General features: G+C 32.3%; 2 protein-coding genes and 1 pseudogene across 3 annotated transcripts; 1 reads left to right on the forward strand and 2 right to left on the reverse strand.

Moving 5' to 3' along the window:
- Nucleotides 1-753: 753 nt before the first annotated feature.
- On the reverse strand, nucleotides 754-2,619 carry LOC107010008 (annotated as a pseudogene).
- Nucleotides 2,620-5,333: 2,714 nt separating this feature from the next.
- Nucleotides 5,334-5,975, forward strand: LOC107010345 (STS14 protein). Its single transcript, XM_015209621.2, has one exon. The coding sequence runs from the start codon at nucleotides 5,363-5,365 to the stop codon at nucleotides 5,903-5,905; it is 543 nt and encodes a 180-aa protein (XP_015065107.1). The 5' UTR covers nucleotides 5,334-5,362; the 3' UTR covers nucleotides 5,906-5,975.
- A 791-nt stretch (nucleotides 5,976-6,766) lies between these two features.
- LOC107009439 lies at nucleotides 6,767-12,449 on the reverse strand. 2 transcript variants are annotated; one of them, XM_027915099.1, is made up of 12 exons: nucleotides 12,347-12,449; nucleotides 10,883-10,960; nucleotides 10,324-10,393; nucleotides 9,972-10,046; nucleotides 9,756-9,875; nucleotides 9,032-9,460; nucleotides 8,490-8,887; nucleotides 8,303-8,402; nucleotides 8,139-8,198; nucleotides 7,978-8,064; nucleotides 7,552-7,680; nucleotides 6,767-7,360 (listed from the first exon to the last, which is right to left on the reverse strand). In XM_027915099.1, the coding sequence occupies exons 1-12, from the start codon at nucleotides 12,421-12,423 to the stop codon at nucleotides 7,049-7,051; spliced, it is 1,935 nt and encodes a 644-aa protein (XP_027770900.1). In that variant the 5' UTR covers nucleotides 12,424-12,449; the 3' UTR covers nucleotides 6,767-7,048. The 2 variants fall into 2 exon arrangements, with proteins under 2 accessions (XP_027770900.1, XP_015064263.2); XM_015208777.2 differs by having other exon boundaries at nucleotides 9,972-10,052; nucleotides 12,347-12,446.
- Nucleotides 12,450-12,798: the final 349 nt, after the last annotated feature.

The following is a 12,798-nucleotide window of genomic DNA, read 5'->3' on the forward strand; positions in this document are numbered from 1 at the left end:
AATTGTTGGGAATAAATTCGTAACAGAAATAATACTTGCGGTAATAAAGGCAATAAATGCGGAACACAACAATACGGTTAATCAACGAGAATAAAAGAGAAATAATGACACCAAGATTTTACGTGGAAACCCTCATAAATAAGGGAAAAAATCACGACCTGAGAGGAGCAACAAATATCACTATAGTAAGGATTTTACACTTGTATGTCTGAGTAAAACTCCAAAGACCACTACACATTCAAAAGAAATAACACTCTTTTGATTTTTTCACCTCACTACAATATCGCTCACACTCTCTATTTTTCCTCACAGATTATTTTCCTCTGTGATGCCTCACTCTTCTTTCTCTCCTTTGTAATTCTTTTTGGTGCATTTTGAAATGAGCAAGAGCTCTCTATTTATAGGAAAATCTACTCCTAATGATGTCACCAATGACATCACAAGAAACACAAGATTTCAACATTTTCACCTATGTAGAAATCTTGCTAAGATTTTAGTTGAAAAAAGAAATTGTGAGCTTTGAATTTTGTTGCAACATTTGTTGACTTTAACAATAATCAACAAACAAAATTCAACCATTTTTGCTATGTTTATCTACAATGGGTATGGACTCCACATAACAAAGACTTCATCAGTTGTGAGATATTAGTAGAACAATTGTTGCATCCCTTGTGCTTTGGCACTATAACCATCTTCTCCAGATTTATTGCTGCTCAAGTAAGAACTTCAAGAATTCATAGAATTTTTTTTGTCTCAGTCACACAGATACAAATACAAAATAGCATAATCCTGAAGAAATGAGTAGTACTATAGATACCCAAGAAGCACAAATCAGGTTAGGTTGTAAGCTTAACAAATATAGCAAAGAACATGAATTGCACACATAAAAAATAAAATGTAACAACCTTTAAGTAACATACTGGCATATCATCAGGAAATATCATCAAACTTTCCAAATTAGTGGTCGACCTTAAGAGGTTGTCTAGCATGACGAAGGAAAGTTTTGAAATACAACAACTTATTGTCAACCATCTGCATTCTAACAACGGTAAGGAGACGTCTTCCTTGCCCAACATCGAAAAAAAAATCACCAAAAAAGAAGAATGAGGCAGAATACAAGATAAGTACATTGAGTTACATGGCTTACAAAAACTTCCAGCCTAGCTAGCCCAAAAAAGAATGTTAGAAATCAAACATACTTCGTGAAGTAGATACAAAATAATTTTATATTCTTCATAGCTTTAGAAAAATTACTAATGTTACTGGTTAGTGCTAATTAAAATAATTAGCAATGGTTATGCCAACTTTTTTTATTTCTTGTTCATCTCTTTTATGTTTTACTCTCTAAGTATAAACTTCGGAACTCTATTGATTTTCTATTCTTGTAATAACTGGTAGCTTCCAGCTTAAATCAAATAAGGAACCAAAATTTAACCTCACGTACTAGATCAAAACTATATGAGTAAATCAAGAGATAATTAATTAGGTTCGCAATCATTACCCCCATCCTACAACCTAAAGATGTTTGTGTAATGTTCAAAAATGACAAGTCCTTGAGCTCAATTTCCGTATTATCAAAATTCCCAGAAATTGTTTAATGTTCAACATATGGAGCAACAACTTCAAAGTAACAATCACCTTTGAATGAATACCAATCTCCCACAGGATGATAGTGATCAATCAATTGCAGTCTCTTACATTTTGAAGAAGTCATGTGCAAGCGATTGAAACCACAAAATCTATGTAGATTCAAGGATTCCAATTGAGGAAAATTTGACATTACACGCTATATGTGTTCATCCCGGATAAACAAACTTCCTAGTGTTAAACTCTACAGAGATTTCCAATTTAGTACACAATCGTCTAATATTCTGCAATTCTCACATTTGAGTTTTACAATCGATGAACTACTACAGAAAACATCCGGCAGACTGTAGGGTTGGTCACTCTCAATCGCATCATTAGTATAACCTATTTTCAGGCATAGATCCTTCACTTTCGTATTCACAGCAAATTCGAGCCACTTGTCAATTTTGGGAAAATAATACACACTCCATCATGAGATTTGAACACAAAGTTTAGATTGGACTTTTTAATGCTAGAGGAGCTAAGGAGAGGTAGTACATTATCCGTTAAGGAAATGAATTTATGTACCATCGAGTCATCTGAATGACAATACTCCTCGTTGTCATAGACAAGGTTGTCAATAGAAGTCCAGAAGTATTGCCAATGTTTAGAGAGAATAGTTGTTCTGAGGACATCTGTTATGGACAATCCAGAAAGAATTTGAACAATAAGAGCGTCAAGTAGCTTGACTGATCTATCAATGAGGCCAATTTCTTCAAATTCTGTCTCAATCTTCTCTTTTTTCTGAGGTGAGTTTTCAATAGGCAAACTTTCAGAGTTTTCTTCAACACCACAACTGCTACGGAATTGGTCTTTCTCACTCATGGTTGTCATGCTACTTTTTCTTTTGTTGAGAAACAATAATGCGCTAATAACTGAAAAGGGGAAAATTATCATACATTAATACTGAGAACAATTATTGCTAAAAATGTAAAAAAAAAAAATTTATATATTTTTAGTCCATCTATAGAAAGAATAATGTTGATCACATTAGCAAAGTAACATTCTGTACTTTTTGGCAAAAGAAAAAAACATCTTAATGATAAGTTTACTTGTAATAAGCTATAGACAATTAATCATGTTTCTTTTTTATTTTATTTTTTTATTATTTCTTTAATTCCCAACTAACAAAGTTATATCTGGTGACACTGTTTTTAATTTAATGGTATATGATATTATATATATATATTTCTTTAAAATATAGGAGTCTGTAGAGAGCAAATGAAAAAGGAGATTACAAGGTGGAAGCAAAATTCTCACCAATGTAATAATATATGATTGTATTTTATGGTAAAATTTTGCTTGTATTTTAAGAACTAATTAAAATTAGTGAAAATGACTTTTCAGAAAAGTGTTTATGGGTTAAAATAATAATTTATATTTGATTAATTTATTTTGAAAAGTTTTTTTGATAAGCAAATTGCCTTTGACTGATCTTTTTAAAAAGTGTTTTTGAGAATCAAATTACAAAAAAGAACAACTACTAATGTACTTTTAATATTAAAAATATTTTATTGAGAGAAACTATTTTAAATAACTATTATAAAACATTAATTAATTTTTTTATTTCATTTAAAATGTACATAGTTAAATTTTCAATCAATATTATATCTTTTTTAAGAGGCTGAAATCTATAATTGTAATTTTTTTTTCTAATCTTGCAAAAATATTTTACCTCTTTTAAAATTCTTTAAAATAATATATAAAATATAAAATTTATTATATAAAAATAAAAAATAAAATTCTAGAATGAAATTTTACCAAGCTTAGAAAATATATTAATTAATTAATAAGAGATATATTGGTAAATATACATATATATGAAAATGATATTTTGGTCTTGAGAAAAATATTTTTTTGTTTTAAGAAACAAATCTTTAGCTTCTTTCCAACAACATAATAATTTGTTTCTGCGTCAATTTAAAAGCATTTTCACTGATTTACCGAACAGTTAATTTTGCAATAAAAGCATTTTGTTTTTTTAAAAAAATAAGTATTTCTGACTTTTCAACGACAATGTAAAACAGCCTCTTATTAGGCATTGGCCGCACTTGTATGACTCATTACTATTGTTAAGGGTGTTCAAAATACTTAATATATCAATATATAGTAAGATTTGACCTATATATATAACGAAATATTCCGAAAAAAGGTGTCCAATTGGACACCCTGGAGAAACCGTAGCTCCGCCCCTGTATCTATATGGATAATCACCCTCCGAGCAAACTAAGTCATCATGAATGAATTACATGTAATTTTATACTTTCTCTATCCACAATTGTTTGTAATTGTAAGATCATGCACACCCCTCAAGGAAAATTCAATACAAGGTGTAATTTGACTAATATAACTCCATTAAACCAAGAATATCAAAAATCTAACCAACTTTCCAATTGAATTGCACCATCATTAAGGGCAAAATTTAAAATGTTGACTAGCTATTTCTTAATTATTTAAATTGACAATTAATCTTGGACATCTATTTCTAGTATACCTGCCAAATAATTATGGACAGAAAGACAATAATTATTATCTTTTATGATTTCCAAATTAGTTTGGTACACTTCTGAATATTTTAATGAGTATTATCTATCGTCTTGTACAAATAAAAACAAAAAATTCATATCAAAATTTAAAAAAATCAAAAAAAATTACCTAATACTTTTATTAGTTATATGATAAAAGACGGATGAATGAATTTTGACATTCAAAGTCAAATTCACACCGGATATATTCATTTAAATTCAACTTCGATTATACACATAGAGAAGGTGGGTGAACACCTGCCACTACACGGAGTACAGCACATAGCATTAAATGGAATTACATGGAAGATTGATTTTGAGGTGTTGGTAAATATATAAGCAAATCACATGTCTAATTTCATCATTATCAAAGTAGGATTCAAAAAGAATCAAACTTTAGGATAGTAATAGATAAAAGGGCTAAATATACTATTAAGTTATATCAAAATATTTTTATAAATAATTTGATCTAAAAATATTTCTACGAGTTAAGTAAAAGATCATGTCATGTCACACCTCTTTGTTTTTGTTCAATTATGTGCGCGTAGATCAGTGGGGAGGCAGGTTGTCACGTGCATTAATCTTGGGCATGTAAGTCCAATATATGAATCCCCACATGAACAAGATCCATTATGGAGGAAAATGACACATGAATATATCAAAACCAATTGTACAATCCTATTTAATATTTTACTAAATCATTAGGGATTTTAAAAAAAGAGCACCATGTCGGTCGTGTTATTAACATGTTCATCGAACTTCTTTTATTTTTGATTACTCAAATCATATTGATTATATCGTGTTTAGATGACTGCATCCTATTGTTTTGATTTGTTGAAATTGGAGAATCTTTTAAAAATAAGATATCTATTTTAGAAAGGAAGTAATGTTTAATACGAATGAGAAAACAAAAAAAGATATGTCAGTATTATAATTTTTTTGGCATAATTATCACAGTGGCAGAGCCACAGTATGCTCAGAGGATTCATTCGAATCCCTTTCGGTGAAAATTATATTATTTTTATATGATTAAAATATTTTTTAAGTATATATAATAAACGTCGAATCCTCTTCGGCTATTTCATATGTCTATTTCTTCGTATATTGAATCCTTTTATCAAAAAATTCTAGTTTCGCCTCTGAACTATCATTCACACCCACCTATATAAATGATGAAGAAAAGAAAACAGAGTTAAAAGTTGAGAAACAAAATGACCAACTTATTCTTCCTCCAATTCCTCTTATTAGCCACTGCTTCCACCTTAATTCACATCTCATGCCAAACAGTTCCACCACCACCGCCGACATCCGCCGCAACTCCACCGTCCCGCGCGGCGCAAGAATTCTTGGATGTACATAACAAGGCAAGAAGTGAAGTGGGTGTAGGCCCATTGACATGGAGTCCAATGTTAGCAAAAGAAACTAGTCTTCTCGTTCGTTACCAAAGGGACAAACAAAATTGCAGCTTTGCAAATTTAAGTAATGGGAAATATGGTGGCAATCAATTATGGGCTAGTGGTACAGTGGTGACCCCACGAATGGCGGTCGATTCTTGGGTTGCTGAGAAGAAATTTTATAGCTATGAAAATAATTCATGTACAGGGGATGATAAGTGTGGAGTTTATACACAAGTTATTTGGAAGAAATCAATTGAATTGGGTTGTGCACAAGCTACTTGTTCCAAAGGAGCTGCTACTCTTACTGTGTGTTTTTATAATCCACCTGGAAATGTAATTGGAGAGAAACCTTATTGATCTGTGATTTGTAAGGTAAATTCAAGTTTGTAGCTTATAATAAGAAGGTAACTTTCTTCATTTGCTGCTATTCTCCAATTCTCTTTTTCATTTTCTACTAAATCTAGAATTTAAATTTGATGGGTTTCAACTTTTAGTTTTCAATTTGGAATCCATTACATGAAACTACGAATTTTCAAAGATTTATTATTTTGTTGAAATTTCAAATAAATGTCGTATATATTAAGGTGGGGAGCTAAAAGAATGAAATTTTTTCTTCTATATAGAATTCAGTAGAACTTATTGAAGGTAGAGAAGCTTATCGACACAAGGTTCATTTGAATTCATTATTTTCAACGTAGAAAATAGAGAGATACAAATGCAATCAACACAAAGAATAAAGAAAGGAACATACATCATAGACTGCGAACAGAGAACGACGCAAACAAAGAATTTAAACGATGGAAGGATTGCAAGGGGGATGAACATAAATATATATTTAAAGATTCATGAAATTGCAAGAAATAGTAGATACGAACTCATAACTGAGTGGAGTGAGGGACAATTTTTAATTGAAGTAGAGTGGAGCTTCTCTCCTTACCGTCAAGCGGCTTTCACTCCTCATAGAGAGTTAGAAAGCGTTAGTTCCCATAGCAAAGATATCATAAGTTCAATGCTAAGAATCTTAGTGTTAACCCATAAAACTTAAAATCCTGAATCCGCCTCTGATTGAATTCCTTTGACCTGGGAGAATCTTAATATAAAAAGGAGCTTGGGATTAAGAGGTAGTTGATTGATGCAACCACACCCACAACAAATGTGAATCTGAATTATATATCAAAAAGTTGAAGCCAAAAAATGATGTTGCATACAAAACACAGATTGTAGGCATTCTTCAGTCAAATCCTCCATTTCTTAACTCCAAAATTTGTATGCAGTTATACAGAAGAGAGAAAAGGAAAGTTCCCTCTGAAAAGGAAAACACACAAGAAAAAGAGAGGTCTCACAAAACAATCTTTTCCCACTCTCAATAATTCCACATGAGATAAACAATGATTTCACGTAGCCTTAACGAGACTCGAACTCATGACCTATTGGTTTGAGGTCAAAGTATTTACTACTAATCAAATCTCTAAAAGCACATAAACATGCTTTAACGCACCATTAAACTAGGGATTTCACCAGCTCCTTCATGATTAGATACCGGAAATCAAAATTATGAGGTACATATTCGATGTTCTTGTGAGAATACTTCTGCTGAATCATCGTTATGCTTCTTGTAAAAGATTCAGGTAAATATTGCTGGATCATCTCAATAACACCAGCAGGAAGTAGGCCAGAATCTTTAGCAAAGGACTCCACAACTTTGGGCAAAACAACTTTCTGACCCTTCTTCAGACCAAAAGTTGCTATAATGTATTCTTCTTTTGCTGCTTCTAGCTCCTGAAACACTCTCTTCGGTGTGTAAACTCGTACCTGACAATGGAAACGTTTGCCTCGTGAGACAATCAAATGTCATAATTGTTCATCAAATCCTGATGTCAATTTCTAGCCTTGTAAAAAGATAGTGCAGCAATGTTCAATGCCATGCAATTCAATTATTATTGAGTACAAGGAAAAATGATAATCGCAAGCTTTTAACGAGAAAGGAAGATTATGGACAATACCGCAGGATCTGAATGATTGCCTGAGCAGAGTGCAAAGTGCAGAAGGGGTTCTGGATGTTCAATAGCATAGGTTCGTCTTTCATCTCCTGCCTTGAATTTTCCCCTAGAAGAAAGTAACAAGCGAAGCAACTGCAATACAAGTACCAAATTTGAGAATGCCAACTATGAAAGACTAGTAAAACGAGACGTGTAAGGGATCAGAAAATACTAGGCATGAGAATCGGTCACTTAATACGAATACAGTAGGGAGAAGACTTTTACAAGAAAATGAAGATCCTTAGATGCTTTTGCGAGATTCTCAAATAAAGCTAGTTCCTGAACTAACATGACTACTTGTAGAGGTTTTGTGTAGTAAAGAACATAGTTGCTGAATATGCAATTTAAGCAGAAATGAATGTATAACAGGAAACTGTTTTAGAGGTGTACCTTTCCTGGTTTAGACACCGGACATCCCAAGATAGAGTTCTGAATCACATTCGCACTGATTACATGACCACCAACGTTATAGGCAGCCTAGATTAAGTAAAAAAATTAGACACAATCCACCAAACAACTTATGGACGAAGAAATTTGTTTGTCTCACTGACCTTCAAGAGTAGATAAACTCTCTTCACATTCTTTTGTGGAATGCCATAAGATAAAAATGCCTAGATAGGAATAGTTGAAAAATATCGTAAGCTCAGAGTGGATATGGAACTTCACAGATTTCTTGACCTATAATTCTGAAAGTTTAATCAAGAAGGATAATTACATGCATCACCAATGCGTTATGTATGTTAATCCAGAAGGCTAGCTTTTCTTCATGACTCAATTTTCCGGGATCTATTACTTCTAGGCGAGAAACAATTGACCTGCAATGTAAAAGATTATTGTGGATTTTACAGCAAGAAATTGCTAAAGTACGTCCCACGAGATGCTTGAATCTCAGATTTCCTTACCTGAAATTTTGCAACAAAGGCTCAATATCACCTAGTCTATGACCATCTTTATATATACATTGTACTTCAACCATTGAGCTGTAAGGTCCAGTGGACTCCTTCAATCCTTCCACATGAAAAGGATTGTCACGAACATCAAACGATGAATCTTTCCTTGATCCTGGGCTCCATATGTCACTTTGGTCTTTCGTTGAAAAGGCACTCATTGATGAAAAGGATGAGGTTGGCGAGAGACACGGATTTGCAAGTGGAGGATCAGCAAGTTTGCAATATATGGTGCACATGCACCTTACCATGTCCTCAGACAACTTGTTTGGTGTCTCTGGAACACGATCAGAAATACGGATGCCAAAATGCTCCGCCAAACTGATTAAATTTGAAGAAGAATTCTGCGCGTACTGCAAAGGACCATTTAAAGAAAAACTCTCAGTACTCCACTTTTGAGACTATAACATGGATAGATACAAAAGTAATATCTTAGCATTTCTCTTTTCGTCAAAAAGGAAAAAGTGCAGTAAAAACTTATCTCTGATACAACGTACCTCCATCATACATGAAGGTTGAGACTGACAAGCACGCAAAGCTTTGCCTGGTATATCCCCTGTTGTGGAAGCTCTCTTTGACAAATCCGAATGTTGAGTTAGTGAGGAACGACTTCGATGGACCACAGATTCTCTAACTCTGTCTTCTGTTGTACTAGTTGTTTCTTTCCATGGATTTGACACTGACTGTCTATCAGGCTGAGCACAAGAATTTGTCCTTCTCACTTTAGTATAAGATTTAGAAAATTGAAGGCACCTTCTCATTTTGGTATACATAGGAGATTTTAGTATGTCATCTCTTGTGGGAGGATACAAGGATGAGTTCTGTTGATCACAAGCTCTTTTACTATATAACGAAAGAAGATCCTGCTCCAGACGCCCTTTTTCCGACTCTAGTGCTGCAATTTCTCTAATCAAATCTGTTGTTGGCTGGATTTCAATTGAAAAAGACACATGACCAAAACAGAAGGTATTAAAAACAACACCAAAAAAACTCAATTTTGACAAGAATAACCATGAGGGCGATGGTGAAAACAATTTACAATACAGTATTTGAGCTTTACATTAGCTATGTTACTTCACAAGGAGATGTAAGAAGTTTGAAATGCTTAAATTTACACAAACTATTATCGGTATCTCTAAAACTTATTCCAGGTAGAAGTAACCAGAATAATAAGTCATACTAGAGTATGTCATTAAGGCTATAAGGAACAGGAGGAGATACCTCAGGCATTGAGATTGTCTCCTGAGTGATGTTTTGCGATAAAGATTCATATCCCAATTCTTTCTCTAGAGAACGTCGAACTGTGAGTTGGTGCTCTAATATTCTCTGGAGTTGCATTATCTGTAAAGTAGTTAAGTTTTCGACCAATTTTATACATTAATAATCTGTTGAACCAACTAGAATTAATTAACAGTTTCATTATCTCAATTTTCTTACCTCTTCCTTCATAGAACTTTTGACTTCCTCAGATAACTGCTTCTTCTTGCTCTTACTACAGTCATTTCTATCACCCTTATCCTAGACAAAAAATAAACATATTATATATATAAATCCTCAAATGTCAAAGATGTGTGTTCGTTGTTCATTTTCCTTCCTTTATCTTTGAGAGAAATTTGTAACTTTAGGCAATTGTTTGATGATGTAAAAACAAATTTGAACGCGCACAAGGAAGAGAAGCTACAATGCAAGTTAAGGATCAAAAGTTCTACAAAAAGTGTAACTTTTTTGTCACATTTTGCTATAAAAGCTATAACATAAACACAGGATGAACACATGGAAGCTTCCTTACCAAATTCAATTGACTAAAATCCTCCACTGAATGATCCACATTGTCTTTGAATCCGCGTGTATACGGGAAACTGCATTTGTGAAGATCAAATAGTAAAGAAAATGTTAAGCTAAAAAAAAACGTTTTTCTGGAGTACAAAATGGCTCCTACAATAAACAAACTTCATTCAGAAAAACGAAAACACTAGGAAATTAACAAGATGAGAAAATAACAAAAAGCCCTTCAATTTTGTTTTTTCCATTTTTGCTACAAAATCTTTGAACTTTTGCTTTTTAAGACCAACTCCAATGAAATTGAATCAAGAAAACTGCAACTTAGAGAAACCCCAAACACAAAAAACAGAGAAGAGAGATTACAAAACACTGCTCTCTTTCTATCTGTCTCAATTTACGTGATATCATTAGAATTTCAGAGTCTAACAACATAAATATTGATTGTGACATATAATAATTAATTCAAAATATTTAACTAGTTGAACTCTCGAAAACAGAATGGTGCCACGTAAATTGAGACAGGAATCATACATACAATAACAAGAGGAAGAAATCAAATTGGTTACCTCTTGGAACGCTTGTGTTTATAATTGGTTACTTGCATTTGCAAATATCTTTCCCCAACACCCTTTTCAAGAACTAACCTGAAAACTTGCCATGAACATAAACTCAACTTTCAACACCAAAAAAAACTTGCAAAGGCACAAAAAAAATCCAAGAAAAGGCAGGTCCTTTTGACAAAGAATTAAAGTAAGTGGTGCATATATACTCTTTTTCTCCAAAAAAATATCTGTTACAGGCAGAGTCCCAATACACAAGCTTTTTAGTAGTATAAAGGTGAAGGAACTAAACTTTTTCAACATTAAATCTACTAAAGTACAACACCTCCAAAAGCAAAAATCTTTACTTGATTACAAGGAGTGATGGCTGAAAAATGAAAAGCAAATAAAAACTAAAACTTTACAAGAAATAGATGAAAAAAATATATTAATGAGAGCTTATAATTGGATTACTAATTAAAGTTGACAAAATACTTTAGACTAGAAAATTTCAGCTGAAGTAAACTATTTGTAGTATAAGTTGAGTCATAGGGCTAGTAAAACAAGTGACAACAATGTTAGTGGACCATCCTAAGTTTAGGGTTAAAAACAGAATATATGCACGCTATATTTTAATTTGATTGACTTATTTTAATTTTTTAAAAAATATTTCTTTCATTTTTAATAGCTTTTTTATTGTGATAGTTAAGATTATAAGATTATAAAATATTTTGATACATTATACGTATTTATAATTTAAGACTATAATATTCAGAAAAGAATACTTTTTAAAATTCTATGTACAATCAAAAAATTAAAAGAATAAAGTATTAATTGGCATGTCTGAGGCCTTACCTTTGTTATGTTTTTGAAGTTTTATATTTTGAGACAATTAACAGAAAGTTTGTGTGCTTGAAAATTAGAGGTCTACTGAGTCCTGACACACTTGAACAAGTGTTTTATGTAGATCCAACAACTGAATAAATTAAGACTATATATTATATGTGCAAGTGTGTATAATTCAAGCTTATTACAACCACTATTTATAAGGAATAGCATCTCATCAAAGCTTAAACTAACAATTGATTTGCTACTTATGGTTTTATCCAAAAATATCATGCTTATGCATAACATACTGAAAATAAACTAAGAAAAAAATTATTATTATTTGTTCAGTTATTTTTAATCAAATATAAATAGTGTATTTTTCGTTAAGAGAGTTTGAACCCCTCGGTGCTATCTAGCTCGGCCCCTGTCCTAGAAGGTCTAGCTAGAGACAATTGCTGCAATTTGAAAACTTCGAGAAATAATCACAAAATTAATTGATCAGTTGTTACACACACATGAAATGGAATTCACAATTTTTTTCTATATGTAAAATAGAATATTAAGTAGAATCAGACGTAACAGATCAATCGTTACACATATATATCTGTTTGTAAAATACAGTTTTATGAAGGCGTCATTCACGAGACATCAAAGAACACTTACCTTAGCCCTAGGATGCGAGGAGAAGGGTTCCGGAGCTCTTGAAATCGAGTGAAATGAAGGGAAATGAGAGAATACATCAAATTTTAAGTATTTATAGAAGTTGTCTGCAGAGATCATTTACGGCCACTCATGTTTGGACCGTATATCAAACATGTATGTGGGCCGTAAATGGACAAGTCTTCTTAAAATCTAAAATTTGAATCTTAAAAATAAGATAGGTTAGATATCAATAGGAAGTAAATATAACTTAATGGCATAAACATGATTTAAATTGAGAAGTATATATTACCTAATTGATCTCCATCGCTATTAAGATCTAAATCTTGTAATTTAAAGCAATTTTTTAAATACCTTTATTATTGTCATTTTCTTAAGCATATACTTTCTCTCAGGGCGGATACCTATGTATATGGGCGGGGTGTCATGGCATCGACATGTATAATTAATAAGGA

This window comes from Solanum pennellii, chromosome 2 (assembly GCF_001406875.1).
Source record: "Solanum pennellii chromosome 2, SPENNV200".
Taxonomy (NCBI): Eukaryota; Viridiplantae; Streptophyta; class Magnoliopsida; order Solanales; family Solanaceae; genus Solanum; species Solanum pennellii.

What these genes read in the sequence shown, in the direction of transcription:
- LOC107010345 (XM_015209621.2), top strand. Translation starts at nt 5,363, where the DNA reads ATGACCAACTTATTCTTCCTCCAATTCCTCTTATTAGCCACTGCTTCC.
- LOC107009439 (XM_015208777.2), bottom strand. Translation starts at nt 12,423, where the DNA reads ATGTATTCTCTCATTTCCCTTCATTTCACTCGATTTCAAGAGCTCCGG. An exon ending in AAACACAAGCGTTCCAAGAG is followed by an intron (nt 10,394 to 10,882) that starts GTAACCAATTTG and finishes TCACAAATGCAG; the next exon opens with TTTCCCGTATACACGCGGAT. An exon ending in GCAATCATTCAGATCCTGCG is followed by an intron (nt 7,361 to 7,551) that starts GTATTGTCCATA and finishes TTCCATTGTCAG; the next exon opens with GTACGAGTTTACACACCGAA.